The sequence below is a fragment of the Armigeres subalbatus genome, unplaced genomic scaffold, assembly GCF_024139115.2.
Source record: "Armigeres subalbatus isolate Guangzhou_Male unplaced genomic scaffold, GZ_Asu_2 Contig152, whole genome shotgun sequence".
NCBI classification, from domain to species: Eukaryota; Metazoa; Arthropoda; class Insecta; order Diptera; family Culicidae; genus Armigeres; species Armigeres subalbatus.
In genome coordinates this window covers 300,961-321,216 of record NW_026942308.1, presented here as the reverse complement: position 1 = coordinate 321,216, position 20,256 = coordinate 300,961, and the positions used below count along the sequence as shown (strand labels likewise).

General features: G+C 36.3%; 1 protein-coding gene across 1 annotated transcript in view; it reads right to left on the bottom strand.

The window, feature by feature from the left end:
- The window catches only part of LOC134202921 (lipoate-protein ligase A-like), a 285,600-nt gene extending 267,170 nt beyond the window's left edge, over positions 1 to 18,430 (bottom strand). Inside the window, exons 1-2 of the mRNA XM_062677931.1 lie at positions 17,402 to 18,430; positions 7,896 to 8,004 (exon numbers count right to left, since the gene is read on the bottom strand). Coding sequence (XP_062533915.1) covers positions 7,896 to 8,004; positions 17,402 to 17,998 — 706 coding nt within the window. The 5' untranslated portion in view covers positions 17,999 to 18,430. The remainder of the gene's footprint in view (positions 1 to 7,895; positions 8,005 to 17,401) is intronic.
- Between the last annotated feature and the right edge of the window lie 1,826 nt (positions 18,431 to 20,256).

Genomic DNA, 20,256 nt, shown 5'->3' with positions numbered 1-20,256 from the left:
GAAGTTACGTATTGCTATGTAAGAAATTATTCGAACACATAAAATGAGGGCCTGATTACACAGATTTATTTTTTTAAACCAGTGATATCCTCAGTTTTATGAATAAATTATAAAAGAAGCTTCTCGAGCTACATAGTATACTAGGGCCGATTATGAAGTATTTTCTACCTCGGTGCGCGGGCCACAAAAATAGAGCGAGGGTCATGTCAGCCCTGATTTACAGTGTACAATCTTTGTTTTGATCCATTTATTTATTTTATTTCGTCAACCAACGTAGACTAGTACATATACATATACATGTTTGTTTTTGTAATGCTATAGATAATTAGATAATAGGTTTTTTAGTAAAGTGATGATAATTTTGATTTTGAATTTATATTGTGAATTTGTAATGTTTGTTCTTTGGAAATACTGTCTAATGTTATGCAATTGTTAAGTCAATAGTTTCAGGTTGATTGTAAACGGCCATCATTCGGTTGAGAGGCCCAAATTTGGCGTAATTTGTCTGGCAGTGGATGGTTAAAAATAATGTTCTATGTCGAAGTAGCCAGAAGGTATGTAAAAGTTAAATTTCGATAAAATTTCAGTTGAATCAACACGTTGAGAAACTATATCGTTAACAAATGAAACCGTGACATTCTCGACGCTCTTCAAAGTTTGTATATTTATAAGCATGCAACGTGCTTCATAAGATGGAAGAGAAATGACGTCCAACCTAATTTACGAAGAGCGTATAATAGAAATTGTTTTTGTACTGACTCTATTCTTCTTCTTCATGTGTGGTTGTATATAGGCGACATACAATGCCATTATTCAGTATAGATCGTACATATGAAATATATAGTGTTTTGATTATGTAGGATCCTGAAAGTTGAAGCAAAACGCTTGATAAAGCCTAGCATATTATTAGCTTTGTGGATGATTGTGTTATAGTGATCAACAAGAGTTAGTTTCGAATCTAAAATCACCCTAAATCCCTAACTCTTTCTGTCTTTCTCTACAGTATTGTTCTCAATATAATTTGTATTTGGTGTTATTCTTTTTCTGCTGAATGATATTATGTTGCATTTCTTAACATTCAGTTGCATATTTTTTCTGCACCATGTATAGAAATATGTGTATTTCATTCTGAATATGATTATGTCGTCTTCATTTTTATTTCCATAAATAGCTTTATGTCATCGGCATAAATTAAAATCTTTATATTTTTGAGAATGAAGGTAATGTCATTCACATATAATATAAATAAAAGAGGGCCAAGATGAGAGCCTTGTGAACTCCTGAAGTGACTTGAATGGGATTGATTTCTTTCCGTTAAATTTTATTATTTGTTGCCGGTCTGTGAGATAAGATTCAAGCCATCTAAGGAGTCCTGGCTCAATTCCAATTTTGAATTTGAAGAGTAACATTGGAATGTCAATACGATCAAACGCCTTGCTAAAGTCAGTGTATAGAGCTTCCACGTAGTTACCATTATCCATCGCATTAAGAGAATTATCAATGAATTCTAATAAATTTGTAGCGGTAGACCGACATTTGAAAAATCTATGCTGTAATTCTGTTTTTAAGTTGTGTAAAAAATTTTCATTGATAATAGATTCAAAAAGTTTGGTAATGCAAGAGATATTGTCTATTCCACGGTAATTACGAATGTCAGATTTTTGCCTCGATTTGAATAGGCACAAGATAGGAGTTTCCATACCCTGGGAAAATTTCCGGATTCCAATGACAATCTGAAGAGCCAAAACAAAGGTGCAGTCAGCTATTTAGCAGATTCTTCATAAATATCGGTGGAATACCATCAGGACCAGGGCCTTTAGATGCATCTAAGTTTTTAAAGCGTTTAGAATATCGTTCACCATGATCTGTTTAACACGATATCCCTAGCGAATTCTGGGATAGGCGCAAAAATCTAGGTCGCGATCTGTCTGATCTTACTATATGGTCCATTATTATAGGCGATTCAAATACGACGTCCACTGCTTTTAGATTTCTAGACTCCCTCCCCTATGTCACGCTTTTTGTATACCTAGTATATGTACTGTCGCAAATTCTTAGACCCCTCCCCAAAACCTGTGACATCATTGGAAGCTGTGACGAATTGAGGATGATGATGAAGGAACGGTCCAAAATAGAAGTTTAGATCAATGGGTTTCATTTTTCATCGATTGACATTTATGGTTTTAATTTATATGCTTCACAGCCATTTTTTGAAATATTTTATTTATTTAATTTTATTCTTCCAAAGGGGACCATAGAGAGGTAAACTATGATTTTTCGATAATTTCAGTGGACAATATCTGATCGGTCGAATTTTCATAGCAAAATAAACCGAATCCTCTTTAAATGCAACTTGTTGTGTAAATCGTTTAATGCTTCACTAAAAAGTATTTTACACTGGCTAGACGTGCCCAGGAACCAAAAAATATATAACGAACGCTTGTCAATAAAAAATAAGGGTGCAATGATCATGAAGGTGACCACAAACAAATTTTGCAACGTTTGTGGAATGTGTGAAAACAATTTTTCCTGCTAATATTTTGATAGCAATTGATTGGACCTCAAAATAGATTCAACGCAGAATCCTTCACATTGTTTCCTATTTCTGAAGTTATGGCCAAAATCTCAAAAGTTTTGGCCTAAATTCTATTTAGATAACACACCATCAAGGCTCCATCACGCTAAGTAGATTAATCTGGTTTTAATTAAATCATTTCTCTATTAAACTTAAAAAGGTAAATAAAATGATTTTTGAAAATTATTTGATAAACGTAAAGTAAGATGTGACTCAATATTTTACATAGCAATAGATTCTGACCATATAATATGTTTTTCATTAGGCGGAAAACATCGTGTTGCTGTAGCAAATAAGTCAGTCTTTAGAATGACAGCATCTGCTTTCTGTCAAAAGATACGTGGGGTGTCCATAACGATCGGTACTTACAACCGAACCACTTCCTCCGCTGTTTAAGCTCTTTCAACCTACGAGGGTTCGCTCTATTGTGAGGCATTAAAATAAAACTGAAAGAAAAGTAATCTCACATTTTAGTCTACTTTTCCAGTTAACGAAACTATTTAGCATTAAGGTTATTATAGAATGAAGCCGTGGTGAATTTTAAATTCACCACGTTTATTCACATACATTTACAAAACCCCAAATGTGGCGTAATAGTTTCACAGTGCCGATACTCAAATTATGATTGTTCAGCATAACTAAGCAAACGATCTACCATTATTTTAGCCTCATAGAGTTTAACGAAGGAGAAAACGGCAAATTTGACAGAAAATATATGGGCTAACTGTCAAATTTTCCGTTTCGTCGCGTTCCGTTGTATTCTTTGCTTTATGGTTCTTTCATCTCGCGCTCTTGAAAAAATATTGGAAAAGCTGGTTTACAAAATGGCCGATTTCTGGCTTCATTCTATATCACCCAGCCGTTTGGCTAATGGTCCTAATGGCATAAGGTATAACAACTTTGTAATCACCGATTTCGGATCTAAGGAAAAGAATGTTCAATTCTCTATAATTATTGTCCTTTGAACATCATTTGTGTGTTTGAAAAGGAATAAACTGATCGTAGGAACATTAGTAGTCTCCATAAAATGCTTATGCTTTGTGCTCTTCCGCTTATGCCTCTGAGCCATAAACAAGATCAACAGAAACGCGAGTGGTTGAGAGCAAACACTTTTTTTTCAATATAAGAAGGCAATAAAATTCAATGAAGAAGGCAATAAAATTTAATTATGTTGAAGATATAAGCAGTTTGAAAACAAACTGTCCTGCATAAGTTAAGAAAGTATCCGCTTCCGTCGGATCCATTCTCCGACATATGGCAAAGGAGATATGATTCCTTAAACTAAAATTAATGCATTTGCTCGGTTTATTAAAAGGAAAATATGATTTCTTTCAAAGAATGCATTTGTCTGGCGGAACATAAGAAAGGATATATAGGGAAGAGTTCCTTTGAGCCCTGTTCGATTGTGAGCACCTACGTATCTTTTGACAGGAAAAGATGCTGTCTTTCTAACAACTGCCATTTGTTGCTTTTGTAACACGATGTTTTATGATCAATACAGGCCGGACTCGATTATCCGAGGCTCGATTAACGGAGTCTCGATTATCCGGGGCTCGATTGACGAGAGAAATGGCTCGATTATCCGGAGTAATATTTTTACCCATCTTACAAAAATAGAAATATTATCTTTGTGTATCTATAACGTATCCAATATGTGCAAGACATGATAGTGACTTTCTCGCTTTTCTGAGCAAGCATCCATAAATTACGTAACGTTAAGAGGGGAGCAGGTTTCCGAAGTGTGACAATCAATACAAAATTTGCAATGATTCATACAAATAGTGTGACATATGGGGAGGAGGTTGAAAGGCCAATTTTCGCGTTACGTAATTAATGGATCTGGACTGTTCACAATTTACGTAACGCTTCAGGAGATAAGGAAATAGAATGTCAAATGGTGCTATTCGATGAAATTCATTATTTTTGTTTTATTTCATGGATGTTCCGGAATTTTCGGACACGACATGAATAAGCCACAACATCAAGTGCATCTGAAAAATCTTGGTGCTTAACGATAAAATTTAGAAGCTTTCTTTTTTGGAAACTTAAAAAATCATGAGGAAAAATCTCGACGGAATGAAGCGTACATGCCGGGTGGCATAGACAAATTCTAAACAATTTCCGTGAAAATCTCAAAGGAATTTGGTGAAAACTTTAGAGCTTTTCCTGTTGAAAATTCGAAAACTTGGAAAAATCTCCTGGGACAGTTCATTAGATTTTCTCGGCGAAATAAAAGATTCTCCGTTAATGTCTTAAAATAATTTCGTTACGAACGTAATAAATAAATCGCGAAGCCTCTGCCGACCACAAACGCCGCCGATAGTTTTTGGATCGGCGCTGACCTCTAACGTAGTCAGAACCCATGAAAGGACCAACGGGATATTTTATTAGATTTAAATAACTAGAGAAAATATTATTTGAGCAAAGTTAAATTTTCAGCGACAAAAAAATGGCCTGATTATTCGAGGGTTCGATTATCCGGAGGAAATTTTTTCAACTCGAAATCGAATCCGCCATCTCTATTTAACATTAGAGACATCTCTATTTAATACTATGAGAAAATCAATTTTTTCTTCGTGAAAATCACGAAATTTTTTTCAACCCTTTCAAAGTATCATAAAGGAAGTGATTTCACCGATTCTGTTTTACACGGCCTGTAAAAAAATCCCATACAAAATTTTGCAAAGTTGTCTCATTTGCATGATTTGTCGAGAAATCATAAAACTTTTTTACACGGATTTTCAAATTTTGAACTGAAAACTATTTTTACACGGAACGCATCCCCGTGTAAAAAAGAATCGGTGTAATTGAAAAATGAATTAAAAATCATTCATACGGTGATTAATTCATTTTGAGGATTGCCATCAACATTTCAGCACGAAACTTGTTTTCATCACATTCCAAAACTCTGCCAAAATCAGTTGTGGCATGATTGGTTCGGTTATAGGTATTTAGACATATGTACACCGATTCTTTTTTCACAGTTTAGGTTTTAGTTTTTTGGCGTCAATGAAACTATAAGTTCAACCCACAAAAAAATCACAAAAATCAAAGAAATATATAAAGCTCTTTAGTGGAATGATTCAATAGTCTAAGACAATTAATTTTGTTATTTCAAGTTAATTCGATATCTTTGCAGATACTATTCGACCACAAATGTGTGGTCGTTCTCAGTGTCTCGTACTTGACTTGTGGTCGAAATACGTATCTGCAAAGATATCGAAAATTAACTGGTGGAATTAAATGAGAGTACTTAATTCGTCTTAGAGTTAAAAATCAAAGAAAATTTTGTGGTATTTTAAAAGCTGTAAAAGTTTAGATGGGATGAAAATAGGAGCTATGGGATGAAGAACCGAACGTTCTATATGCACATCATCCGCGAATTAAGGTTGACCGATCTACCGCAATAAGTTTCGGATTTCGGTCCATTGTTTTCTATTGAAAATTGGGACGATTAGGCATTGCTTGAAGTAATATTGAGAAATCGTCGTTTTTTTTCATAGGGACCCGCCTAAAAACAAGAAACTGAAAAAATACTTAGATATTTAGATATTTATCACCTCTGAAGCTATAGAAATATCATCGTTTCTTCCTCTATAATGAACTCACTTATAAAGTTTTTGTTTCTCGTACAACAAAGTTGACGAAAGGCTATCATTTCACTCTGAGAACGAACTTTTATAGAAGGCTCGTAGACCCATAGTGTTATATACCAACTGACTCAGCCTGTCAAACTGAGCACATGTCTGTCTGTTCGTGTGTATGTATGTGTGTGTGTGTGTGTGTGTGTGTGTGTGTGTGTGTGTGTGTGTATGTGTGTGTATGTGTGTGTGTATGTGTGTGTATATGTGTGTACGTTTTTCGACATTTTTGAGAATCATTCTCAATTTATTTTGCGTCATCAACTACAAGTCGGTAACCTACCCTCAGCTGCTGTGCCTTTATCTTATTCACCAAGTAGGAGAAGATGATATGAAATGGTACTGTGAGGCAGCGTTCAAGTGTACATGGACAACAATGATCAGATGAAATTTTTTTTTATAAATTTTCAGGCGATTTTACAAAACTTATTACGCATTTGACTTGAATGATTTCAAACATAAAAGTTACTTTATAATAGACTGTGGAAAGCATAATTGAATAAAATATTGGAGGAAAGTCGTTGCTTTTTAACCGAATTTTAGTTTATTGTATTTTAACACAATTTTAAGATCTTACTGTTTAGGGAGCCCAATTAAGTGATTTTTTTTCGAAATTTCATTTCAAGGGTGCATATCTACACAGCTTCTCCACGCATAAATTCATACCAGTTCAAACTGGAACACAGCGAAGTGGGTAGAACAAATCGAGCGATATACACAGATAACTGACATCGAGTGACAAATGTGAGACTGAAGATATTCGAAACTGGGACACCGGCGTCCGGCGAAAATTTTCCACTCGTTTTCAATTTATTTTTGGTCGCAAAAATAAACAGCCCGACTCGTACGAAGGTGGTGAACACACTCTGTTTGAGTTCATTCCCTTATCGGCCGAGATTGCGAGAACAATAAACTGAACTGTGCTGTGATAAAATGATAACTTTGACCGGCATTTTTTTTGTTTGCGAAATGGACTGACTGCCTTTGAACAACGACAACAAAGTTCAGTTTAATGGGATCAAAGCACTTGGACGATCATGTAGGCGTAAAGTGCGATATAATATAATGTATGATGTACAACATATCTGACATGAATTACATTCATGAATGCAGATTTTAATTAAACTTTGATCCATCTAACCTTACTGTTTAACTCTGTGTAAATTAAAAAGTTTTAAAGTAAGTTGATACAAAGATGATTCTCTAGAATTGTAGAAGTCTACCCACTTATGTAAAAAAAATCCGGACAATTTTCTGCTATAATTCGGGACTTTATTAGCTAGAACAAATTGCAAAAAAAAATTCAATTCGAATGAAAGAAATCATATCTCCAATAAGTCTTAAGGATTGAAGAGGATAAAGAATAGGTAACCACTTATTTTATACTGAAATTTATCGTGCTTATGATTGTACATAGCTTTTATGATTCAAATCCGTCATTACTTGACAATGATCCTCACTCCGCGATAGTACAAACAAAGTCTTTCCTATCGCGTCGCTTCCAGGCAGATGGCGCTTATCGCACGCAACGATCGCCACCGTCATCGCGTGTGGCTTGTGATCGCCAAAACAACTTGTTTGTGCACCGTTGTGAGCGTTCGAATAAAAAACTTTCTTAGTATAAGCTCGAACTGATGAAATGGAATCATAATTATATTTATAATTGACGAATGTACTTACGTTGTCTTTGACTAGCGATTCGCCCAGATGCAGTTTATTCGAGTTGACCAGCAGGGTGCAGTGGTGATAAGCATTAGGCTGACCCAGTTTGGCAGCGGTACCGGAGATCTGGAAAATTTTAAAAATGATTATTTTCAAAAATTATATAATTGTTGATTTAAATCTAAAAATGGATAACAATAAAAATAAAATAACAAGCAGAGCTAGACAAGATTCCACATGGAACAAAACTTATATTTTACTCTTCAAGAATTACTCATGAGATTGATCCATAGATTTGTTGTTGTAGGAAAAATGCTGACACGCTTGCCGAACGTGAACAGAACAGAGAGACTGCGGACTATGGACCGGTGAAAAGAAATTGCGTGTTCACTTGATCGACGATTAGGTATGTACTCTCATTCACTCGATCTCTTTTTGTTGTTTGTTCAGAATTCGCGAACGTCAACCACGAATGGCATACGCACTAGTCTTCAGGGTGAACTAAAATAAGCATGATGCGTACTTCGGAAGTTTGAGACTATAAAAGAATAATCGTTCATTAAATTATATTTCTGTAGAAAAGGGTAACAAATAAAAATAAATTTATCCTATATTTGACTATTCGTCATACTTATACCTTTTTGGAAATTTAACCAAATTTGGTACTGTTACACAGATTATTATACAGAATTTCACAGTTTGAAAGTGACTGCAAATGATTTGTATCTTTCGAAGGTATCGGATCAACATTTTGTGACGCTACTTGAATGACAGTAAGAATTGTGAAATGCTTCCATTTGTATTGCATGGTCGATTTGAGTTAGAATTGTATGAACAATATTTAGGATTTTCACGTCAGTCTATTCGTAGAATAAGTAAGCCTTTGTGAAATATGTTTGTTAGGAGGATTCTATTGTATTATTCGCAGGGTAGGATAACCTAATTTAAGCAGGAAAATACGATTTTTTGCATTTTTTTGTTAGATATAATTTAATAATTGTAATTTGTTTATTCTATTAGAAAAGCACTTATACCAAGTTTATGTTTAAAATTTTCTAGGCATTTGCCTTTATCCACTTTATAAAACCGCTCTAATGGTGGTTCCTTCAAATTCGAATCCTCTAGGAAATAGAGAAAAATGGAATTTCTGAAATATGTATCAAAATTTGATTTAATTTGATATGTACCTATACAAATCTGAAATAAACTCCATGTGAGTATCACTAACACAATCAGCGATACACGCCCATTTCCACCAACATAAGCACACAAACTATGCGGCTTCAAGTTTCAACACAGATAAAGTCGTGCGCGCAGCTTCATAAGAAAATTGGTAATCTATGAGAATTACGAGAAAGGTGTAAACACTACAAACTCTGTTGCAAGCTCACGAACCAACCGACAACCAATCCATGCCAAAAATAAACATCGGAAAACCGGTTCGTTTGTGAATGGAGTTGCGGCTTGGCGAGTCACGCTTCCAGCACGTGATAGCCGGTAAAATTGTACACGGCGTGAACGACCTCCTCATTAGATAGCGCGCAGTAATTACAATTAGCTGTAACTTGACAGAATACTGCACTCCCTGCGGAAGCGAAAATTCGTCAATATTGTTTGTACAACGCAGTTATAGAGAGGAGATAACAGTAAGTTTGTGCAACTAGTTGCAAAAAAATCGAGTTTTGCAACGAGTTGCACACGCTATTTTTTGCAATGACGAAAAATGGGCTTTAATATGATATATATGTACCAAAATGGTACAGACTTATTTACTTCACATGAAAATTCTTACCAATAAATCATGTTGCTGCAGAGAACAATCATATTCCATGTTATCGTGCCAAATTACATAACTCGAAAGGCTTTGAAGCGATAGATGAAGTTGCCTTTGGAAATTTCTGATGTCTTGTCCATCAAACTGTTTAATTTATTACACGAGGCAGAGAATACACTATTTGAGCACTTACCGAAGCTAATGCAGCAACATGTAGTCGTGTAATTATACTGTTCGGATATTGGTTTTTCATTATAGCACCCAAATGAGTGACCATTATGCAACTCAAATGGGTTGCATAAAATTACAGCACTCATTTGGGTGCTATAATGTAAAACCAACATCAGAACAGTAGTTACATGACTACACTTTGCTGAATTTGCTTGGGTGATTGTTCAAATAATGTATTCTCTGCGTCTCGTTATAAATGAAATAGTTTGATGGACCTGATATCATAATTTTCCAAAGGCAAGTCCATCTATCGCTACATGACTTGTCGAGCTATGCAATATGGCACAAAGAAACTGATTGTTCTCTGCCGCAACATAGTTTATTGGCATGAGTGATCATGTGGACTAAATTCGATTGTACGATTTTGGTATAGATTTATCAAGTTAAAGCCCAGTTTTCGTAATTGCAAAAAATAGCGTGTGCACAACTCGTTGCAAAACTCGATTTTTTCAGCACTCGTAGTATTTATCCGTACAACTCGTGCTGAAAAAATCATCTTTTTGCAACTAGTTGCACAAACTACTATTATTCAACTCATTTGAGTTGCATAATGGCCATTAAAGCACCCATTTCATTGGTATGGAAAAGTAGGTCGTTTTATCACTCAAAGACGAACTGTAAACCAGATCAGCTGACTAGTAATTGCAAAAAAAAAAATATTTTCATGTGTCGAGGCCTTGTAAGTCACATTTTCTTACCTGCCGTAATCTGGGAAAGTGACGTAATAGCCATTTTACAACATGTAATACGTTCTCTGAAAAAGTTGTTCTGTATACTGATTTAATAGCAGCAAGCTTTACGCGAAAATACAGACACGAATGGAAACCTATAAACGTGAAAAATGTATTAACCCCAGCCCATCAGCATAAACTGACAGAATCTGCCATTGCATAAGCTTCTATGATGTGTAGTCTCAGATGTGTTCACTGCGTGTGTATTGGGGGACGTTCATGACAAAATAATAAGCATCGTTAGAACTTTAACTAAGTTTAACTTTAACTATAGCTCTTTAGCTTTCATTCGTGACTATTTTTCCGAATAACTTTTTTTTCTCTCTGAAACAGAACTTTTTAGCTGGAGAACCATCGATTATTTACCAAGTCCCCAATAAAATTAGATTCCTATTTTTCTTCTATTCATCATATAAAACTAAGGGGCAATCAATTATTACCTAAATAGCTTCCACACTGATATCCTCCCTCCCCTTTCATAAGGGAGTTTGACAGAAGGAAGGTCGTGCGATATATGCCATCACAAATATTGCCCTCCACTCGCTTTCAAATCCACTTCTATAAAACATTCTTCATGAATGCCATATCCTAAAAAAAACTATCAAATCTGTACTTTCGCCTCTAAATCTATCATGAACATGTACGTCTAAGTTTGGAAGATGATAATAAGCATTTCCATATCATTCAAAATAACTTGTTTACTGGAGCTAAAGTGTTAAAAAGCATAACGAAGCCGAATTCAATAAATTGATGTTATGGAAGGCTTGGATGGAGATTATGCTCTGCGTCGTCATCTTATGACATACACACCCAATTATTTTTTAACACATGCCAAATCTGAAACTTGTTATGTGAATGAATAAATCTAACTAGTGTCGCAAAATTATTCAAAACAACTGATCATGGCAATAATTTACCATAGTAATGTAAGCGCCTTCCTTAGCCATGCGATAAGATGTGCGCCTATAAAGCAATACTGAAGGTGGCTGGAAATGAAAGTAAATAGCTAGCTATTGTTATACATACAATAAAATCTCTTCTGATTTCAACAGTAAAAAGTGGCATGCGTATAAAAAAAAATTTGCTGTGTTTTGTCCTGGAAATCATATCGCTGCGATGCGCAGTTAATGAGAACGAGTGATTCAACCAACAAGCAAATTCATTTTACTACAAATTTTGTGGCTCTTTCAAATAGCAGCTTGGTTTTCATCCAATTTATTATAACAAATATTAACACGCCACTTTTCTATGAAGTTGTAGTGCGTAGGTTTAGAGAAATACTCATTAATCACATGTTTTTAAGGTTCATTGCCAATTCAAAATTTAGTCCATTTTCATTCCATAGTCGTATTATTGCTATTGGCAACACTTTCAATAACGTTTAATTATTTGCAAGGGCCTATGAGGCTGTCGCCTGTCACTGGCGAACAAAGCTCATGTACTCTGCATCGGAGCTTAGAACCGGTGTTAGGGCGCAATCGTTAATGTGAACATTTTTATATTCGGTTAGTTACTGCAAATAAATTCTTTTTCGAGTCCCTATAATCAAGCAGGTGTCTCAAGCATATCACATCGTTATATTGCTGATCAATATAACGATGTGATTGAGTGTTTGGTTTCGATAAAATATCGAAATAAAAAGCGTTCATAAAAATTGCCTCGCAATAACAAACAGGCGGTAGAGAATTAACACTGTTGTTAATATTTAGAAGCAAATCCTGATGTCGCCCATGTTGGGGTAGGGATTCAATGCTCCGCCTTCTCCCCTGATTATTTGGTCAATTGGCCCTGACAAAAGCGAAAAAACAAAATGGGGTCGGCTGATGTTTTTTTATTTCACCCAGCAAGGGATATAGGACATCACTTTTAAAATGCTTATTAAAGCGTTAAAACACATTTTAGCCGAAAATTGTTAATTTTTTTTGGGTTAAAATTTTAATTTACTTTTATATAGGTAACACGAAAGTTGAATTATTTTGATTAAAAAACATGTATAGATAAGGAGCCTAACATGTAGTTTTTCAAAATTCTAATCCTATGTGTTTAAAAGTTTTCAACATATCACTGTTAATAACATTTTAAAAGCATTTTAAAATATACTTCCTATACTTCATCATGTTGAAAAACAGTGATTTGACGCACACGTCGCCGCTAGATGGCAACAGCGCGGCTGCGTCAAAGCGAATTCCGAGGTCAAGCCAAATACCACCAACATAAAACGCAAACACAAAATTTGGTCGATCACAACCAGAGGATTTTCAACAGTTTGGATTTTTAGTCAGAAAAATCTTCAAAATTCTTGGAAATTTTCAAAATTATGATTTTTATTAGTATCAGACAATATTTTGAGAATATGGGACTCTGAGTGAAACTTTGGAATTCTGTATGAAATTCCAGGAACTAAAGGGATATTACTAGGTGTCCATTTTAGACACTTTTTCCTGACATTTTTTTTGTACTCTTTACTTAACTAAAAAAAGTTGATGCAAAAAAGCATCATGAAGTGTCGATTTTTGATGAATCTTTTAAGAATTGAGTTACTCGGATTTTTAATTGAGTAACTAAGATTATAATACAGCGTCGTGTATCTTGAACCTTTCATAACGTAGCATGAATTCCTACAAACCAGATCATGCTGAATGTCACTAGATTCAAGAGGAGACCCGGATTGGGATAGTCATTTTTCAGGTCTTCTGAAGTCAAGTATGTAGGTATTTCGATTGTTCATATTATTTTTAATTCACAAACCGATGTAGCAGAAATTTGACACTGAAGCTGTGAAATAACAGTTTCAAATGGTTTGAAAATGTCGGCGTTCTGGTGGTTGAGTAGTAAGTATGCCTGCTGTTCATACGAGTGTGTCTGGTCTCAATCTCGCTGTTGGTAATTTAAGAGATGAAAAACGTTAGATCATGCTTTCTTTTGAATAGAAATAGATCACAATCATATACTTTTACCTCAGGCACCTATTGTGTGGTACAAACAATTTTTCGTTTTTTTTTTGCAACCTCATCTGCGCTCTACTTTTTTAGTGTGAAGTATAAGAAAATGACAAATCTTTACGTAATTAGCGCATGGTCTCTATGAACTCTAGAACTCCAATTTTCAAGAGAACTTGTGTTGAACTCCTCTTTTAGTGCCCGGTTTGTCCCAAACATTATTGAGGAGAACTAGTTCTTGTCAATTACGAATTTTGAATTAGTTAAGATACTGTCGTACGGGACATCTTTTGTCTCCGGGGGAATCTTGATTTTCTAAAAAAAAAAACGTGAGAATACCAAATTTGTAACAGAAAGCTGTCATCCAACTATCAACAAGACACCCGAATGGTGATAATGGCAATTTGATAGTAATTTACGTTGTAAATCTTGTTTTTATGTGCAACTCTACATAATAACTATGTTAAGTTAAGTTAAGACTAATTTCAAAATTCGACTGAAGTGGCTCACTGCCGTGCGCCAGCAAAATAAAAAACTGATATTTCAGCAGAAATGACGTTTGTTAGCTGATTTTCGGCAAAATATTTGCTGATTTTCAGCAATTTTGACAGAAATGTCGGCAAAAAACATGATTGCTGGGGCACGGCTGTGCGAATCTCGGTAAAAGTTTACCATTTTGCTGAGATCCCGGTAAAAAAAATTAAGTGTGTAGAACGTGTTTTAACCGTTAATAAAATAACAAAATGTATAGTAGAAAAATCTTACTGTGACATCAAATCGAAAACTATTCCTGCTATCGATGAGAGCAAATCGAAAACTGAATTTGATATTGGTTCCGATAACAAAATAAGTACACAGTTTGATGTCAGATCATACAATTTAGAAATCTACAGCAAAATGTGATCAAAATATGTAATCAATCATGATGGTTCATATTTGAAAAATTATGATTTCAATTTGATGTCGAATTCAAAATGTGTTTTCTATATGCTCTCGATAAGTTTTCAGACTTTGCTCGGTTAGTGGGTCACTGTAAGCACGCTTAAAGTAGGCGATTCATTGTTGATATTATTGTCCTAAAGTGTTGTACATATATTGATAAATGTTGGCGAAACATTAGTTATGTGACACTTTTTTGGTACCTAGGTGGTAGGGGTCTAAGATTACGTGACAGTACATATGCCAGGTGACAGAGGGAAAGGGTCTAGAAATCTCAAAAAGTAGTGGACGTCATATTTGCATTCAACGCGGAACGCGGCCTAGTTTTTTGCTTTTGAAAATTTCCAGCTAACATTAGAAGCAATCGAGAGCTCTTCATGGATTTTAATTTTTAATGTATATTAAAGCTGAGAACCAATTCATCGATTTATTTAACTTTTAGTTAAAATTTGACACTTCGATGGTTAGTTTCCCATCGTAGTTAAAACTGTACTCCAAAGTTGACCTATTTGAGTTTTGACAAATTGATAGTTATTTGAAGCAAAATGGATTTGGCGCCAATTTTCTCGCGAACAAAGTTTAAAATGTCAAATCTAACCATAACAATCGAACTGAAAAAATTTAACTAAAAGTAAACGAATCGCTGGAGCCTAAGAAAATTCGATTGCATTTATTATTGGGCTCAATAGGGTAGATACCTATTTCGGCATACCCGTCCCCATTACCGCATTACGCACATTGTGCATCACAACCTAATTATTTGGTATTTTGTTGATGATGTTTGTCCGCAGATATTAGGGTGCCAATGAAAATCGACTTTACGATTTTCAAAAACGAGTAGTGCTCAAAATCTCCTCGAAAAAAGTCCCTATGCAAAATTTCAGCTCAATCGTACTACGGCGTTTGACAAAAGCAGTAGAAGTTTGAAACACTAAAAATTTCCCAAGGGAGGGGTACGGGAAAATTTAAAAATATTTTTTTATGTTAAATGTCTTAGAAATGCATGAAACGTCGAGATATGGTCTTGTCTTTTGAACAATTTTTTTTGAAGAATATTTAGCACTAAAAAAAATACGATTTTGAAAAAAAATGTCCCAAAATCTCGAAAAGTCCTATAAAAAGACAATTATTCATTTTTTTCGGGATTAAAACAGTTCTCGACGTTTCATGCATTTCTAAGATATTTGGCACTAAAAAAATTCGATTTCGCTAATTTTTTCTAAATAAAAAAAAGTCAATTTTTTGAAAAAAAAAAACTCCTTCCGAGATAACAAAAAATCAAATTACGAAAAATTGTTTGCGCCCCAAAAGGTAAATTTTTTTCAAAAAAAAACTTCTTGAGATAGCATTAGATCTCGACGTTTCATGCATTTCTAAGACACTTGACATAAAAAAAATCGATTTCGAAATTTTCCTGTGGGCCTTTGGGAAATTTTCGTGTTTCAAAAAAAGTCAAACTTTGACCGCTTTGGTTAAACCCATAACGAAGTCCGACTGAGCTGAAATTTTGCATGGGGACTTTTTTTTAGGAGATGAAACTTTTGAGCACTTACCCGTTGTTGAAATTCGATAATCAATTTTTTCCACACATTCCATTGGCACCCTAGTAGATATCTAATAACGAACATAAAATCAAGCCATTTGGTTGGAATTCGGCCGAGTTAATCACGTTGTGGACGGGAATACGAAGTGCTGCCCAAACGGTCCTTCTCCCTACGTTTCATTTAGCGCAGCCGAATATTTTCAAGATAACAAAATCAACTACGTAGTGGGTCTCCAGTAGCCTTGCGAGCAAAGGCGTAGGATTGCCAATCAGGAGATGGCGAGTTCGATTCTCGGTCCGGTCTAGGATGTTTTCGGGTTGGAAACATTCTCGACACCCTGGGCATAGTATATCCATTGTACTTGCCACACAAGATTCATACTCATGCAATGGCGGATATAGAAAAGCTTTCAATTTATAACTAAGGAAATGCTAACAGAATACTAAGTTGAAAAGTAGGCCAGTTCCAGTAGAAGAAGAAGAAAATCAACTACGCTACTGACTGTTTTGAACGTCTCAGGTTTGAACGTCAAAGGCCAAATTCAAAGTTGTTTCAGGCATTTTGTTATATAACATTAAAAAAATAATTATTCTGTCAAATGCATGCTTTATAGAATAAGGACAGATTATAAAATTTGTATCGATCTTAATATATATTAAATAATTATCAAATGGTTTATTTATTTTTTTATTTTTTTTTATTGTCTTTATTAATGAGGTTTTCGGCCCTTGACCGGTTCACCTCATAAATGGTTTATTGATAGTTCCTACAAAAAGTATAATTAATTACTACACAGGCCACTCCGGCCTTAGCTTGTTTAAATCTAATATATACATGAAGTACCAAAGCACTGGAAACAATTTGATATGATAACCCAACTCGACTAGCTGCAACATTGTAGTATATAATGGAATTTTCCGCTCGATGCTATAGCCATAGCTAGTTCAACTACACAACACAGATAACAATACATATGGTAAATTGACCAATGTGTAACCCCCTTGTATGTGAAAGAAATGCTTGATGAATTATTTATGCATTACATTTTATAAAAGCTCTACTACACTTCTCACGAATATGTACTAAAAATTACTGAAAACACCAACTTTTATTATAGAATCTAATACGGAAATCTCTTTCAATTTATTCTACAAAAGATTTCTGAGGCTCTTGAAAGGAGTATCGCATTGTAAAAAATAACCATGTCACAACGTCTTACAAGAGGAATGTAACAGAATTTTTATACATATCTATTTATGTTTAATGTACTTTTCAGTAGGAGGTCCACTGTCAGAATGTTACACTATGGGACAATCAACCATAAACACACAAACAAAACCGGTTTATTAATAACAGCTCACTCACCTTTTTGCCCATCAATGTGATGTCGTCCCGGTCGGAAATGTCCGCACTGATGCCGTACTCCCGGTACAGAGCCCTCGTGATAAGATTCAAATTGTACTTCCGATCGTAGCGAGCACGTGGTGTGAAGAAGGTGCAGTTCAAATTGCCCAAATCGTGGTACACTGCCCCGCCGCCGCTGTTCCGCCGTGCCAGCTCCACCCCATTGCGCATCAAAGCGGATACATTGGCCTCGGCAAAAGGATTCTGGTGCCGACCAATCACCACCGTGGGCGAGTTGATCCATAGCATGAGGATGTGGTGATGGGCAAAGTCAAAGTTCCGATAGATCCAATCCTCAAGAGCAAGATTGGAGTAGATATCGTTGGACTGCGAGATAAAAACCGATTTTCGAACCTCACTATCCGGTATCTTCTTGATATCGGACGAAGACAGCTGTTTGCTCTTGCCATGGTTGGTTGTGTTGTTTTGAATATGTAGCCGGTTAGTGGTTGTGATGGTTCGCGCTAGAAATGCTGTATGGGTGGATGTTGTGGCCACATACAACTTGCATACGGCACGTGCGGCTGTATTACAGCGTTGTACAATAAGGGCAGCCATCTTGGGGTTTTCTCGCTATTTTATTTTGATCTCTTTGTCCTATATATATTTTCACTCTTGGTTCCGATCCGCAGTTGATGAGTTATCGAGGGTTGATGTTTATGATGTTCTGCGTGTTGCGTAACGACGAGATTATCCAGATTTTTTTTGGGTAGCACTATGCAGAATCAACGAGTTCTATATTTATATCATAAATTATATTCACTTATGTTGGCAGTGTTCAAGACAGTTCTAGTTTCAGACAGTTCGTAGATGATTTTTGCACTTTTTGACTAGTAGAACGTAGAAGAAGCAAATGTTCGTTTTCTCTTTTGAGGTTGGATGAAAAAAGTTGACAATCTTCGCACTTTTCACTTTAACACTATTGAAATGATTTATTGCGCCTTATTAACACTTTCTATTAACTGGTTACTTTGGATTACTGGTACTGGCACTGAGTTCCCTTCTTAGAACGCACAGTTGATGCCTTTCTGGCCAATAGCGTCCGTGTCGGAAGTGGTCATAGAGATGAGGTACTCATGCAGGGCGATAGTTTGGTGCAGCCACTTCCAGGTCTGGTGCAGGGAATTTATGCGGTATCTAATACCAACACAATCGCGACTACAGTTAAAGGGCATTCCTTTCAATTAGCAAACAGTAGTAAAATGTTAAATTCCCGTTGCCTATTTAGAAACAACGGTCCCGTATGATGCTGCTGCGATGTAGAACTCTCCACGTTGGCTTCCACTGTCAGTTTTTATAATCACCCAATCTTCGTATTTACAGTAGTAGAACGATTTCCCACATGTTTCATATGAAAACTGTAACTAGAGGACATTCACTGTTGATTAGGATGGTTCGAGGTCAATCACTCACTGAGCTCTCAAGCATGAGGCGTATAAAACAGCTAGACGAAACCCACTCGGCACGACGAACGAAATGCAACTGAATGCGAAGCAGATTCGGCTCCTTCATTTATATATTTATTTCGCGCTTGTCTGTATTTCCACCTATTCGGGTCGAGCAAGTACAAGCGTTGATACGCGAACGCCACGCTGCACACCACCGACCATAGAGCCGCAATACACCGAATGCATCGAGAACGCACTTCACGACCAACTACGCGTATGGGTGGCGAGCGGTTCCCCACACACGCGAGTTGCTCGCAGTCACGATATCAGCTGATGATCCCTCTGAAACGGGACGTCGCATCGTGGACACGCGACGGCACCATGAGATTGACGGCGGGGACACTGGATGGCTCAAGTCAACCAACTCGCTGCTCTCGATGCTTCCTTTTCGGCCTAGCAACATGATCTGGCGCATCACCAGCTGCTTTTATATGCACTCGCTGCCCGGCGATGGATGGTTGGACCGCTGTGACAAGCCATCCTGTGGGAAATAATACGCACGTAAATTAATTGCACTTTTATTCTGACGACAGCGATGACGGGCGAGAATGGGATGTTTTTCTGGATGAGTGCAGTACGAAAAGCGGCAGCACAATCTCTATTTTATTGGTGGTATAGAACCTAAATACGTATAGAGCGATACATTGTTTGTCGCTGTTCTTCCCTTGTGGAAGGTCAAGAGCTCTCAGGATTGGGAACTTTTCTCATCTTCGTTGATGCCTGTTGATTGACAGATAATGAACAAGGAAGGTTTTTGTGATGAGGTATGATTGATGTTACGAGTTATTTTTAAATGCACTTGATATGTTTATTCTGCATATGCCAATTGAGCGCAAACTATGTGCGTGGTAATGGTGTGGTAAACTATGTATAAGTGGTAAGAACACGGCTGGAGATTATCTGATTGTGTACTAAATTACATTAGTCTGTTTTAGAAAGAGTTAAATAGGAAGAGTCACAATTGAAATTATTTTTCTTTTTGAGATTTTGGCCTTTACCGTCTCGTCCCTGGAAGTTTTTCAGTTTCAATCGTTCTTCGTCATTAAGTGGCTAAAATAGAGATATGTAGTAATACAAAGGTGGCCACAGACCCTTTTGCAGCCCAGCGCAATCACCTATTCAGCAGGGACTACGTCCAAGGGCTCAAACGACCCCTTCCGACCGTCTCTGAGTTAGGGGGCTGCCTAGGACGTGGTGGAGCTTGGCAGCGGGCTCTGTTAAACCTCTACACAAAACTGCATGTGTCCGCAAGCAGGCCCTATCAAAGCAACCGTGTGCCGCTCAAAGTGCCCAACGCGCGTTAACGGACCTAGGCCGATGACATACTCACGCGTGTGCGTGCGCGAACGCGTCCAAGACAAAAGAATT